This window comes from Ascaphus truei, chromosome 3 (assembly GCF_040206685.1).
Source record: "Ascaphus truei isolate aAscTru1 chromosome 3, aAscTru1.hap1, whole genome shotgun sequence".
Classification (NCBI taxonomy): domain Eukaryota; kingdom Metazoa; phylum Chordata; class Amphibia; order Anura; family Ascaphidae; genus Ascaphus; species Ascaphus truei.
Genome location: NC_134485.1, coordinates 378100588 through 378115764, shown reverse-complemented (window position 1 = coordinate 378115764; position 15177 = coordinate 378100588). Strand labels below are relative to the sequence as shown.

Below are 15177 nucleotides of genomic sequence, written 5' to 3'. Positions count from 1 at the left end.
TCTCGGAGGATCTCGTTTTGGGTTTCGCCATCCACCCTTTTTCCTGAGTCAGAAGCAAACAATTACATAGAGGATTGATACCCCGGTCGGCCATTTGACATTGCGGTGTCATGACTGGACGCTGTAGGAAGGGAGATGCTGCCGGAGCAGGTAAGAGATACTTGCACAGAGGCCCTGCGCTCTCCCCATACAATCAGTTTAACTGTTGTGGAGAAAAGCGCGGGGTCCCTGTAAGCACTCTTCCCTACAACCTGTATCTCACGACACGCGCAATACCTTTTGGCATGTGAGTGCAATGTTTTAAGCTTTTGGTCTGATAAAATGTTTTATATACTGAATTACACTATGGAGTGTGCACTCTCCCTTTTTGTTTTGTACATTGTTATGGTTTATCCTGTGGGAAGCTGCCTGGAGTCTTCAAGGATATTTTACTATTTTTGTACATTTTTTTCCCTACATCAGATCAGTCCAATTGTTAAATTTTTCATTTTAAATTTTTCATCTTTCATATACACTTTTTTTATTTTTTTTATTATTACCTTTTTTTTTGGTAATTTTGTTTTAGTTCATTGGACTTTTTGTTTGGCTTTATATTGTTTCTACCTCTCCTACTTTATAACCGATGCATGACTTCATCAACTATTTTATTCATATCTGTTAGATTATATATATATATATATATATATCCAGTGTTCGACAAACCTATACATTTGCTCGCCCCGGGCGAGTGGATTTAACATCGTGGCGAGCTCCTATTGGCCCAAGCAGCACACAAGTGGTACTAGGTGGCGATTAGATTTTTTTGTTCAGCGAGTAGATTTTTTGGTGATTTGTCGACCACTGTATATATATCTATATATATAAAATTGAATTTTGTGAGATTGTGTCTAGATGTGGTGAATCTGATTGGTCCGTGGGTCTGTCACTCAGCCTCTGGCCAATCAGATTGGTCCGTATCCCTGCCCCGCCCTGCACGCCTCTCATTGGCCTGCGGGGCTCTATGACGTCACCCAACTGCCACTCTCTTCTCCTCCTCACCCGCAGCTCACCTTCCCCCTCGGACCCACCCAACTGCCACACACACACGCACAACTACCCGGCCACTGTCCTCTTCACCCAGCGGCTGGCTCCCCCCACCCATCACCCCCCCCCAGCTCACCTCCCCACCGGCTCCCCCCATCAACCCCCCTCACCCGCAGCTCGCCTCCCTACCGCCTCCCGCAGTTCACTTCCCCGCCGGCTCCCTCCCCCCCCCCCATCACCTCCCCTGGCTGTGCGACGCGATGCACATGGCTGTTCCCCGTGGCTTTGCAGTAGTGCAAAGCGTCGTGCCCCAGGGAATCCACCAGGCTCACCCGAGCCCCGGCCAGCAGCAGCATGCGGGGGTAGTGTCTGTGCTGTCTCCCTCACAGCACAGCATCAGGGGGTTCTGCAGGTATGGGAGGCGGGGTACAGGGAGACCCATACAGCACACCGTCAGGGGGTCATGCAGGATGGGGACCGAGGTGAGCGCGACTACAACCCCGCCGCACGCTGCGGGACATGCCAGCGGGGGGGGGGGGAGGGAAACAGGGCAGTGGCGGCCGCGCGGGACATGCCCTTCCCCTCTGGTCCCCTTCTCCACGGCGCTCCCTTGCTTGCCCGCGTGGGGAGGGAGATGGGCGCGGGGGGGGTGGGGTGGTGGTGCGCAGTCTTGGCTGGCGGGAGGTGGGGAGCCGCCTGTTCGGATCGCCGGACGTTCCACTCTCCCTACCCCCCCTCCTCCTGTCCACTGTGTGTGAGTGTGTGAGTGTGTGAGTGTGTGAGTGTGTGAGTGTGTGTGTGTGTGAGTGTCGGACACTGTATGGTGGGGACCGGAGCTGCGCATGGGGGTTGGGGGGAGGTGGGAGGAGCGGAGAGAGAGGGGGGAGCGGAGAAACAGACAGGGGGAGAGGAGGGAGCGGGAAATTTTAAGCCTGGGCAACGCCGGGTGCCTGTCCTGTCCACTGCCCCCCCCCTCCTGTCCACTGTCTCCAACCCCCCCTCCTGTCCACTGTCTTCCCCCCCCCCCTCCTGTCCACTGTCCCCCCCTCCTGTCCACTGTCCCTCCCTCCCCTCTGGGGTGGGGGGGAACGGAGAAAGAGGGGAAGCACAGAAATAGGGGGAGAGGAGGGAGCGGGAAATTTAACTCACGGGCAACGCCGGGTCTCTCAGCTAGTCTTTTATATTAAACATTTTTTCACAATATACATTTATATAGGAATATCTATATTAATTATACCACTAAATATCACTTTATCACTTTAGTATTTTGGCACTATTCAATTGTTTTTTGTTTGTATTGGTGTATATCTATATATCTCTATCTATATATCTCTAACCGGTGTGAAAGTGCAGAAATAGGCCTGTGAGAATTGGATTATGGTATGGGGTCTCAGACACATTATGGTATGTTAAGACTGACCTGGTGATTAAAGGGTTAATAAGTTTTTGAATAGCTTGCAAAAGAATGTCTGAGAAGGACGGGGAACGTGAGACAGACTAGAATGTTTACCGAGAGAGAAGGGTTACTGTTAGCAACTTCAGGGTCATGTGCAACTAACAAGATGAGAGCTGTTTTTGTAGAAATAGTGTGTGAAAAGCAGAAATAGTTTAGCTTGGCATAATATTTTATAATAAATAAAGTGACGGAGCGTTTGCACGCACAAGCGTGTTTATTCAAGGCTTAATAACATGCGCTCCACCACTGTTTATAGCAGCAATCTGAGCCGTTTCACTAAAATATATCATTTGTTTGTTTATTGGTGCTGCTGAAGCTACTAGTATTGGTGTTTTTTGGTATGTTTGTTTGATTTTCCCAGTCCTGAAATACCCCTGAAATTCTATTTACTGAAAAACATTGCCCCCCGAGATGTATTCAAATTGCCATTGAAACTTCAAAGCCAAAGAAAAAGCTTTGGAAGAAGTCAAATATTTATGTTTGAGGAACAGCCTTTTTTATAACGTAAGCTTGGCTTTAAAGCAGCAATCCTGCAATCCTTTTCTTATTTTTTTTTTTTACAGTTATAGAATTGAAGCAAGGTGTCTCCGGAACTGAACTGGGTTCATTTCAGCTCTGGGGACCCCCTGTTTCTCAAGATACCTTTGGGTGGGCTGTGTGGGGCTATCGAAATGACAGCTTAAATGTCCCGTGAGCCAATAGTAAGCGGTGACGTCATCCCTTGCGGCTCCCTATTGGTATGCGTGACCAGGGCTTTTAAACCGACTGAGCTGCTACCGGCACCCCCTAGCAGGGAGTAGGGTGTCCTCGGAGCTGAAATTAACATGGTTCATCTCTGATGACCCACTGCTTCAAACCTTGTGTTTAAAATTTTTTTAAAAAGTAATGTTCTGCTGCTTTAAATGATTTTTTATGAGGGACTTGTTGTCTTATTGTTGCATTCTTCTTCTTTCTTTTTTTTTTTGTACCGTTGGTTGGTGTTAGACGCTCAGCTTTATTTATTTGTATGTATGTTGGCTGAATCTAGACATTTATTTTACTCAAAATTAAGAGTTATAAGAAGAATGCACAGTGAACCACTGCATGTCTATTAACCATCTCCCCAGCAGAGGGGCCAGCAGCCCTTTATTTTACAATGCAATTCTTGCCCGTCTTGCTGTAAAAGGGGTCAGCTCTCTCACAATGTTAGTAATTTAAAATAGTGAGGAGGATGGGGTTTGCTACAGTAAATATCTACTGCAAATCCCCAATATCTACCGGTCTGTTAAACCTGTAAATGGTGCAGCCTCAGAGTTTCACTTCTAGTATGAGCTTCACTTTCGCTACGGCCTTGGAAAATCTGAATTCCCCCCATCTATTATGAACTAGTGTGTTCATTTTATTATGCATAACAATGCGGTGCTAGTGTCACTTGCAGCAAAGGGCTCTAAGTACAATTGTTCCAGTACTCCGTATAGTGACATTGTAATTACAGAATGAATTAATGGATACAGTACATGTTTGTATGCTATGCAGTTTTACAGCGTACAGTACCAGAGTCTAAGAGCAAATTATTTTTCTTTTAGGTGTGTCGAAGTGGTAAAAGCATCACCATATGTGGAATTGGCCAATGACTTGGAAATAAACAAGGCAATTACATACCTAAGGCAGAAGGACTTTAATCAGGTACTTACGGTTTTCTGTGCTTGTTATTTTTTTTATATCAAGGTTTACATTCTATGGAAATAAGGTAACCACACCTAATCATTATTGCAAGAGACCAACTCGGCAAGTAAGGTCTCCAATCCCAATAATACATTATCATCAGAGGGACGCACTGCACTGCACCGCATTTCATAATGTTATAGATGGCGAGGCCTGTAAAACTTGGACTTGCAAGGCCACTACCTACAATGAAACATTGGAAAGTGTCTGGCAGATGCCAAGCTTTGGTTCAGTTGTAGTATTCTTCTATGTAATATATGATACAGATTAAAATGTTATATATTTGAAAAGTTTGAATAATATGTTTTACTAAACAGTTACACTGTTTATAATGAGGCCGGCCTTAAGCTTTGCGAGGCCCAAGGCGGCACGCGAGTAGCGCCCCCCCCCCCCCCCCCCCTGTAAAAAAAAGTTAAGTAGACTTACATTTGCGAGCGGCCCTCCCGGCAGCGTCTCTGCACCATGATGTTACGGTGGCATGTGACGTCATGCTGCCATGGCAATGCATCGTCATATGATGTTGGTCACCATGGCGAAGCTACAGATGGCGGCCCGGAAAAGGTAAGACCCCTCTCTCTGTCGGTCCAGGGGCTTCGTGCTATCCTTATGTCTTGGGGTCTGGCACTCCAGGGGTCCCATAAATCAGTGGCTGCTTCCCTTTTCTGTGGCTCAGTACCAAGGGCCAATAGAAAGTTGCCATGTCAGCGTGGACTTTTAGCTTCCTATTTGAATCTAAATATATATATCTGTCTCAAAAGTGTTTGATTGTTAGTAGGTGTGGGGAATCTCATTGGTCCGTCAGTCCGCCTGCCCCCCCCCCCCCCGCACGAGGTACGCTGACATCAGACTCTCAGCCCTGCAGACTCACCATACCCCCTGAGACTGTCACTCGAGACTCTGAAGCCTAAACTGATCCCTCAGCATAGCCTCTGACACTCTCCTTGCGGACTCACCCTACCCCCCTGGGATCACCCCTGCGGACTCACCCACCGACCTTGGTAAGTCTAACCCACTTTCCAACGCTCTCTCTCCCTGCGCCCTTTACTACCTCTCACCTCCTCAATCATTACACACCTCACTTTCAAACCCTCTCTCCACCTCTCTACCTCCTTCAACATCACACACCATCAATATAACCGCCTCTGCTATCCACCCCCCCCCCCCCCTCTTACCGGTCCACGCCACCGCTGTACACCCCTCACAAATCACGACCTCCACTGTGCAGACTCCACCGCGCCTCCACTCAGCAGGCCTGACAAATTGCCGACCACCCCGGCTCCTCTCGCCGGCACCGCTATATACAGCCGCTCCCCGCTTACTGTCTCAAAATGGCCGACTTCCCGGCCGCTCCGCTATCACGCCTCCGCTTTGCACCCCACCTTCCCGCCCGCTCCTCTATATCCCCCGCTTACCCCTACAAAATATGCCCGACATCACGCTCACCATCTCCGCTTTGCAGCCAATGCCCGACTACACCCCACTGCGCCTCCACTCAGCAGCCCTCACAAATCGCCGAATAACAATCACCCTCTCGCTGCCCCTTCTATATACACCCGATCCCCGCTTACTGTCCAATGGCCCAGTAATAAGCACGCTCACCGGCTCCGCTGTGCACCACGATTACCACCTACGCTGTGCACCCCCATTACTATGACAAAATGGCTGTTATGTCCCCAAAATGCCCGGCTTCCCGCCCGCTCCGCTATCACGCTCACCGTCTCCACTTTCCACCACACTGATTGTGAACAAATGCCCACCTTCCCGCCCACTCCGCTATATCCAATGGCCCAGTAATAATCACGCTTTCTGTCTCCGCTGTGCACCATGATTACTGTGTCAACAATTCATCAGGCTCATCACCCCCGCTGTGCACCCCGCTTACCACCTCCACTGTGCACCCCCATTACTAGGACAAAATGCCCGTCACAAATGCCTTACCTTCACCGGCTTCACACTGGGAAACGAAGCGTTGAAGGGGGGTGGAGATCGGTGATGTGCACTAGGGGGGGGGAGTGCAGCTCTGAACAGGGGGGGGGCAGAGCTGTGAAGAGGGGGGAGAGAGTAGAAGGGAGTGGAGAGAGAGGGGGAGCGACATTACATCCCGGGCAACGCCGGGTATATCAGCTAATTGGCACATAAATAAGAAAACATGATGGAAACTGGATGGTCCCGGAGCTAGGAGTGATCCAGAGGACCCCCTAGCTACAATTTGATTAAAAAATATATATACTGTATGTATGTATATGTGTTGTCTTCTTAGTGTGCCGAGGTAAAAAATTATTTCTTTTTTAAATGCCCATATCCTAGTATTTGATCCATGATCCTCATACCAATTTGTGATGTGATTGCTTCTGTGTTGCTTGCTGTTCAATATCTTGGAGTCCTGCGACACCCCTATAAGGTATTGCAGACGCAAGAGTCGCTAAAACTGTAATACTATTTCAATTGAAGTCTGGCATTACTATGCAAAAACCAATCCTACTCTCTTGCGCAGTATTGTTCATGATTTCCATTTTCTATCCCTTCTCTCACACGCTGTTTCTTTTCACTGTAAGTATGTAGCGGTATGTACCAATCTCTGCACATTTATTGTATCATTTTTAGGGATTCTGTTTTTAGGTTGTTTGTAATATGTGGGGGTGTGAGGTGTTCCCCAGTGTTTATCAATGTTAACAATGGGGAAAATATTGACACGTTTGAATTTACTGTTTATCGGAGCACTTTTTTTCTTTTCCCCTTCTCCATACTCCCCTTGTGCTGCCTTTGTCCCATTCTGTGGCTGCGTTGCTACAAGAGCTGAAACGCAATAGGAAATCTACGCTTTATTTGACTTTTTTTTAAAATTGGTTTTAACCAAAAGTACAAGATGAGCAGTTCTATTAAAACCTATAACCAGAATCCCTAATCATTAGATTAGTTTGCAGGTGTACAGGTAATGCCCTTTCCCCTGCAAGTAGCACTGTTGTAGGTACTACTGCTTCCTGCTCAATTCCTTAGGTGCTAGTCATGCATAGTTTCACATTTCACATTATTTAAAGTTTCTCACTCTTATGTATAAACTATATTCAGTGACACTGTGTGCATAGAATTTGTCATGATCAAGTCCCTATCCCATAGGTCTTAGTGTAATTTTTGATTGCCAGGAGAATAGTGCATGGCTGCCCCAATGTCAAAAGCAGCTAACACTGGGATATGAACTAGATTCGGTCACTTGTGTTTTATAAAATGTATTGTTCCATGTATTATTTCCAGTGTTTAATTATTTTACCGTTTCAGTTAGAAAGTAAGGAATATTGACTGGGTTTTCCACTTCATGGTTTTTGTATCTGTCATATGATTTTTAGGATTTTCTGCAGAAATGTAGTCACCTAATTTCAAGCTGAATATTGCTTTTGAGTACTCAAAAAGAGGAAATGTTTAAAGTCACTACTAAAAGTAAGCCATAATTAGTTATAACTGTACAGGCATACCCCGGTTTAAGGACACTCACTTTAAGTACACTCGCGAGTAAGTACATATCGCCAAATAGGCAATCTGCAGCTTGCGCATGCGCCTGTCAGCACATCCTGAACAGCAATACCGGCTCCCTACCTGTACCGAGGCTGTGCGCAAGCGGGGAGACTATAGAGCCTGTTACACATGTGTTATTTACATCTGTTATGCACGTATATGACGATTGCATGCATCGATAAGTGGGAAAAAGGTAGTACTTCACTTTAAGTACATTTTCGCTTTACATACATGCTCCGGTCCCATTGCGTACGTTACTGCGGGGTATGCCTGTATTCTGCCTGCTTGATAATGCACAGTAGATACCCTAAAATATAGTATGTGATCTTTTCTTGGTAGTTACAATAGAATTTACAAGGGCAAGTCTGTGTTCCCAAGCCACAGAGAAATCTCAAGCCACAGCTTTCCCCTTCTTAGAGGTATAGAATCCGCAATCTGTCACAAGGCCGCATGTAGTTCCTTCCCTTCAAGGCGCTCCACTCATCTGCTCCTGCCTGCATATCGACTTTGATTTCTCGTTATGGTCCTATTCATCTCCTGCGCTCTAGCCATAACTCTCCTTTCCACCCCTTTCACCTCTACTGCTGTCTCTCACCTTAAACCTTTTGCCCTCACTGCCCCTTACCTGTGGAATGCCCTCACACTCAGAATATGCCAAGTACTCTCTCTGCCCACCTTTTAAGACAAACCTTTAAACTTTCCTCTGAAATTAAGCATTTAAATCGTTTAGACCAGTATTTCTCAACTGGGGTGCCGTGTGAGAATCAAAAGGATGCAGCGGGATGTCCCCAATCTCCCATAGCAGGGAGGAAGCAGGGCAGTGTCTAGCTACAGGGATTCCCAACTCCAGTCCTCAAGGACCACTAACAGTGCAGGTTTTACGGATACCCCTGCTGGAGCACAGGTGGTTCAGTCAAAATGATTGGGCCACCTGTGCTAATGAGAGGATATCCTTAAATCCTGCACTGTTAGCGGTCCTTGAGGACTGGAGTTGGGGACCCCTGGTCTTAGGGGCTGGGCAGTTTCCTTCATCCTGATTTGCTGCTACTGGGTAATGCAGCCAATCAGGAAGATGTCAGGAGTCTGGGTGGGGACCAAGAAGAGGAGGAAGCAGCATGAGCAGGAGAGAGCAGAGGGAGGTGAGAATTGCTGTAGGTCCTGTTCTGTTGTATCTGTCCTGTTTTTTTTTTTATTGTTTTTTGTGTGTGTGTCTGTTTGCACTATTGCAAGCATTATGAATAGTGGTGTCTCGAGAGAAAAGGTTGAGAACCACTGGCCTAGAATCAGGGTTACTGTCCAATACTCGCTCCCACCAACCATTGTGGCCAAGCACTGCCATCTACTGCACGTATTCCCTCACCGCCAGTCTCTGCAACTCTCCCAACATACCACTTAGATTGTAAATACTCCTGGGAAGGGATTTCCTTTCCGATTTGTCTTTTTTTTTTAAATTTTATTGTTGCACTTGTATTATATTTTCCTGTGTTGTATTGTCTCGTTTGTAAAGCGATTAGTACACCATGTGGGTGCTACATGCATGCATATATTGTTGTCTAAAAAGTTAAAAGCATATCACTGATCTTTAACGTATCGTAGTTCTGCCCTGGGACTCTGTTAGTAGTGGGGTAATGGTGATCAAATATGCAGAGAAAGCATTTACTTTTTTCCTCATTTCCAAATATATGGTAAGACCAATGTTCAATATCATGTAAGTGAATTGAGTTGGATTTTTAAAAAATACTTCTGCACACACACGATCAGTGTTACAAATGAACCAGTAGCTTCGGGTCTATGGAATTCCCTTCTTGAATGTGGCCTATTCAAGTTGAAGAATAGACCTGGTCCCTTGGATACAGACAAGCATTCGTTGCCAACATTTCATGGACCTTCTACTGTACTTTACCAGTCCAACACATTCTGGCTTCTGAACCCCGATTCTCTTTATCTACCTTGATGAAGTATATCTCTGGTACTGGGATCTTATCTCATGAGGTTGCTATTTTCTATGGCATGTGCCATATAACCTTTTTTTAATGATTTGTTTATGGTCTCAATGGGTTTTTATGTTCTGTAATAGTATGATTTCGTAAAACAATTAATCTAAATGTTTAAGATGTGTTTTTTTAACTTGCCACTTATTACTGAGGATGTTACTGTACACCTTGACCGAGAAACGTTTCCCTCGCTGAATAATTTTATTAACCTGTATTTATTGTATTATCAGTAAATGTCAACCTAAATGGCATGTGTTTTATTTCTCTGTGACTTCATTCCAGGCTGTAGAGACTTTAAAAATGTTTGAGAAAAAAGACAGCAGAGTCAAAAGTGCAGCTGCAACCAACCTTTCATCCCTTTATTTCCTGGTAAGTGTTTATTTATGTGCTTGGACGTTTACTTCAATGTGTATATACTATAAAAAGTCGATTTAACTTCACATACACATGATTGCCCACTAAGGAAGGAACGGTTAATGACAGACAATCCCATGAAAACACACACACCGCTGCAGAGGAAATCTATATAATGTGTGCTTGAATACACGAACGCAAAAAACATTCTTTCTACTGTCCCTTCTTTCTAATTTCATCATTGAAGTTGAAGTGGACACTTTAATCTCTTAAATGCTGGGGAGACCTGCAAGGGAGTTGGATGAATTCTGTTCAGTCTTTTTACAGTGTTGCTGTAAATGATGGAGAGTTAAATACTTTATTAACGGAGTATCTCTGTGATCTAGCGTTGAAAGGTCCAGTCCCACTTAGCGCACAAAACAACATTTAGTAAAACATGTTAATAATGTACATGGCTTCTTTAAGCTATTGAAATTATTGTTAAATCAATTAAAAATGTTGTGTATGAAAATGAAGAGCTTCTTTTTCCGGGCACAATTTGCTGTTTTTGTCATTTTGTTTATCTTTCCCAGTTTTCAGGTGCCCATTTCCATGTGTATTACTAGAAAACATATCTAATTATGTAATGTTATTATAAAACAGGTGTGGGTGTGCGTTTGCATATATTTTTTTTTGTCTACTTTAAGAACTTGTCAGTGCCTTGTTTGTTGTGTTTTTTTGTGACCTATTTTTACATAGTTCACTTCGGCAAGACATTTGTCAGTGGCGTGCCGCTGGTTTTCGTGTGTGTGTGTGTGTGTGTGTGTGTGTGTGTGTGTGTGTGTGTGTTTTGTATTCTGAGAGCGTAAATTTAGGGTATGTAGCAATAGTACATTAAAAAGAGGATAGAAAAAGCAACCCTTTAACAATGTGCACTCAGGGTGCCTATTTTGCAAAATGTGATCAAAATGTCAGAGTTGCGCAAGATATAGCTTATAATGAATCTTGGTAATTAGTTTTTTTTTAATCCTGAATATCGATTTATCGCACAATCGGAGACCAGCAGTTTAGATGTACAGTAGGTATTTCATCCCCTGTAGGTAGACTGTCGGTAGCTGATCAATCCAATAACCTTCTCTTTTGCTTGAGTCTCCTTTGCCTTTCCCCACTTCTAGGAACATTTGAAATGGGTTTGTGTTGTGACCCTTGGTGACAATGGTGTGCAACCAGTGATTTCTTGGCTTTTCTCCTAATGGCGCTTCTTTGGTCAATAAAACCAATGTATAATTTTTACTGTAGGGGGGAGGGGGCGCAAGAATTTATAGGGGGCGGCGCAGCGGTTACAGAGGCACCGAGCTCTTCCCACAAGGCATTTAAATTAAATGCCAGGTGAGGCCTCTGTAACTCCCTTACCTGCTTTCTGCCGGCTCTTCAGCGATACGTCGCCATGGCAACGCGCGTGAAATGACGTGCCGGGGTGATGTCACATGACCCTCTGTGTCATTTGACGCCGGGTCTTGGCTAGGGGGAGGGGCGCGAACGCTGCAGCTGACAGGCAGGGGGGCGCAGCTCAGGAAGTTTGCGCTCCCCATGGTCTACTATGTGTTCGCTTAAAACAGCACAAACAGAAGCTTATCGCATTATTAAGCTACAAACATTTTCCCCCTAGGGGGTGAACAAAGACCTACATTAGATCTGAGGTGTTTTCCATATGTCTGTCGTCCTTCTTCTAGTGTTTTGGTGTTTTAATATATTTTGACAATATTGGATGTTTCACTAACAGGGACAGTAGTGTATATGTGTAAAACAGAGCTCCTCATATTTCATCCTAAATCTGGCCCCACTACCTCCTTCCACATTACTGTTAGAAGTTCTGATATACACCCAGTAGTGCAAGCACACTGCCTAGGGGTCAAATTCGACTCCTCTCTCACATTCTCTTCTCACATTAGAAACGTATCTAAAACCTGTCGCTTTTTCCTTTGCAATATTACAAAGATACGCCCTTTCCTCTGTTACTCGACTGCGAAAACTCTGACTCAGGCCCTCAATCTCTCCCATCTTGATTACTGTAACCTCCTGCTTTCCGGCTTTCCTGCCTCTCACCTGTCTCCCCTACAACCTATCCTAAATGCTGCTGCCAGAATCACTCTACTCTTTTCTAAATCTGTCTCGTCGCTTCCCCTGCTGAAATCCCTCTCCTGGCTTCCTATCAAATCCTGCATCTCACACTCAATTCTCCTCACTTTTAAAGCTTTACACTTTTCTGCCCCGCCTTACATCTCAGCCCTAATTTCTCGCTATACACCGTCCCGACTCTTGCGTTCTGCTCAAGGATGTTTTCTCTCTACCCCCCTTTGTATCTAAAGCCCTCTCCCTGCTGCCCCACACCTCTGGAATGCCCTTCCCCTCAACGCCCGACTAGCACCCTCTCTATCCACTTTTAAGACCCACCTTAAAACACACCTGCTTAACGAAGCATATGATTAGCTCCGCGGCTAATAATATACACCTGATACATAAAGCTTGGCCCCTTGCAGACGCACTTGTCAGAATGCCCTCCTACTGTCTCTGTACGTCCTTCCTACCTACCAATTAGATTGTAAGCTCTTCAGAGCAAGGACTCCTAAATGTTTCTTTTATGTCTGAAGCACTTATTCCCATGATCTATTATTTGTTATTTATATGGTTGTCACGTGTATTACTACTGTGAAGCGCTATGTACATTAATAGCGCTATATAAATAAAGACGTGTGTGTGTGTGTGTGTGTGTGTGTGTGTATATCAACTGTAAATATTCCTGTATATTCATTTGCATGTCTTAGACAGGTCTGCAACCATGTCTTTCACCATTAGCACACAGCACACAGCACTTCTGGGAAATGACATGCAAATGAGCACACAATGCCACCTTTTATCTCAAGCTCACATTACATGAACAACCCTTAGCCAATGCATGCTGCTTTAAACACAGCTTTTAAGCAAGGACTTGGGAGATGCAAAGTCAGTTAACCCACTGACTCTGACTCTCTCTTTCTCTCTCTCTCTTTCTCTTTCTCTCTCTCTCTCTCTCTCTCTCTCTCTCTCTCTCTCAGATATATATATATATCTATCTATATATATATATCTATATATATATATATATATATATATATATATATATATATATATATATATATATATATATATACATACATATATACAGTGTTTGACAAACCTATACATTTGCTCGCCCCGGGCGAGTGGATTTAACCCCCGGGCGAGTGGATTTAACCCCCGGGCGAGTAAATATTGGCCCAAGCAGCACACGTTTGGTACTAGGTGGCGAGTAGATTTTTTTGTGTGGCGAGTAGAGTTTTTGGTGATTTGTCAACCACTGTATATATATATATATATATATATATATATATATCACTCTCAGAACCCAAATTCACCACATCATATATATTGTCAAAATGTGTGCTTCTAGGATAGTGAACTCATGTATGTATAAGACAAAAAGGCCTAGTGCTATATCCAACTTGACATATTATATAGTTAAATTCTTCTCACAAATAAGAGTCATCCAGTTCAACTCTTTGGCCAAAGTATTTTACGCCTACAACCACGTCACAGTATGGTCCATCTGTAAGTCCCAACACTGCTGCACCTGCAAAAAGCTCTCCTAACCGGTCTAATGGAGGGTCATGGGAGTTATTGGTGGTTTATGGAGAGCTGGTGACTTGCAGTTTAATACTCTGCAGCTTTAAATAAGACAGAGCTGTCGGTGTAAATAGGATAACGTCACCCCTTCTTCCTTCCCTGAGGTTAGCAGAACTCCTTCCTTAGTGCAGAGATCGCTTTGCCCTGTGTTATCCCATATCCCTAATTCCCTTTTTTGTTTTTGTTTACCCCCAACTCGTATATTCAAGGGGAAGTAAAGGTATTTTATTTATTTAAAATTGTATTTTATTTAAAAACACCTTTTACATTTAAAACTAAATACCTTCCACATGATTTTTGACATTAGGAAATAATGCTTTCAAATTAATTACATTATTGAAGTCTTCGGTTTGTATTGTGTATTTGGTGTCCTTTTCTGTGCTTCCTGTTAAAATATTCATCGTGATAAATATTGGTTGATCATGATATACTTCTTATTGTTATTGGGGGAAACCTTTTGGTATCATCCAACCTAGTGTGTTGTGCTTTCCTTTTACACAGGAGAATGAATACACACAAGCAGAACTTTATGCAGATTTAGCGGTGTCTTCCGATCGGTACAATCCCTTCGCACTAACAAATAAAGGGAATGTTGTTTTTAGAAGTGGAGAATACGAAAAAGCAGCTGAATACTACAAAGAAGCTCTAAGAAATGATTCCTCCTGCACTGAGGCTCTATACAACATTGGTGAGTAAATTGGGCATGAAAGGCTGATTCATGGTCCTGTGGCATGTGACTGGTGCTACTAAACGAACACTCATTATAACTCTTAGGCTGCGCTTATAGTGATGGCGACAGTGACGTCGCGTCAAAACAAATGCGTTGCCGACGTCGAGTGCGCTTATAGTAAGCACGACGCAACGGAGCGACGGCTTGGTCGCGATCGTTGGAAGTCATCTCAATTTGATTTTTCCAGCGACCGCAGCCTGACGCCGCCGTCGCCGGCACTATAAGCATAGCCTTCTTTTGCCTTCATGTTCCTCTTGTCTCCTCAAAGGATGTCAGCACAAATATTTAACTGTTTGACTTCCCTGTTTGCTATTACAGTAGGTTGGCATAATCTTTAATATGCTTTTGATCCCCTCTCCTAAAACATACCTGACGTGCTACTATCATAAGCAGTGCTGTTTAATGCAGAACAATATAGTGTTAACTCTTCATAACACCTTGCACTGTATTTCTTGTGTAAGGAGCAAGACGTTTGAAAGAGTTCGAGGAAAAAGAAACATTGCTATAGCATAAACGTGTAGGAAAGTACTCCTGCAAATAATTTTGGTATTGCAATACATGGACTTGGGGAAGTGGGTGTCTTCTAGATTGCAATATACAGCAAGTGGAGTGCAGGCTTTAACCAATTGTTTGCTACAAGGATCTGCAAGACATTGCTGTGCAAATTGTTATTGGACTTTCTTACACTGAAGGTATTAAGGCGGGAGGGGGTCCTGAGGATTGGA

At 44.2% G+C, this 15177-nt stretch overlaps 1 protein-coding gene across 6 annotated transcripts in view; it reads left to right on the top strand.

The window, feature by feature from the left end:
* The window catches only part of IFT88 (intraflagellar transport 88), a 105929-nt gene that overhangs the window by 27625 nt on the left and 63127 nt on the right, over positions 1–15177 (top strand). For all 6 annotated transcript variants that reach the window (XM_075592291.1, XM_075592289.1, XM_075592286.1 and 3 more), the window contains 3 exons: positions 4045–4144; positions 9970–10056; positions 14224–14410. In XM_075592291.1, the coding sequence (XP_075448406.1) occupies positions 4045–4144; positions 9970–10056; positions 14224–14410 (374 nt within the window). The remainder of the gene's footprint in view (positions 1–4044; positions 4145–9969; positions 10057–14223; positions 14411–15177) is intronic.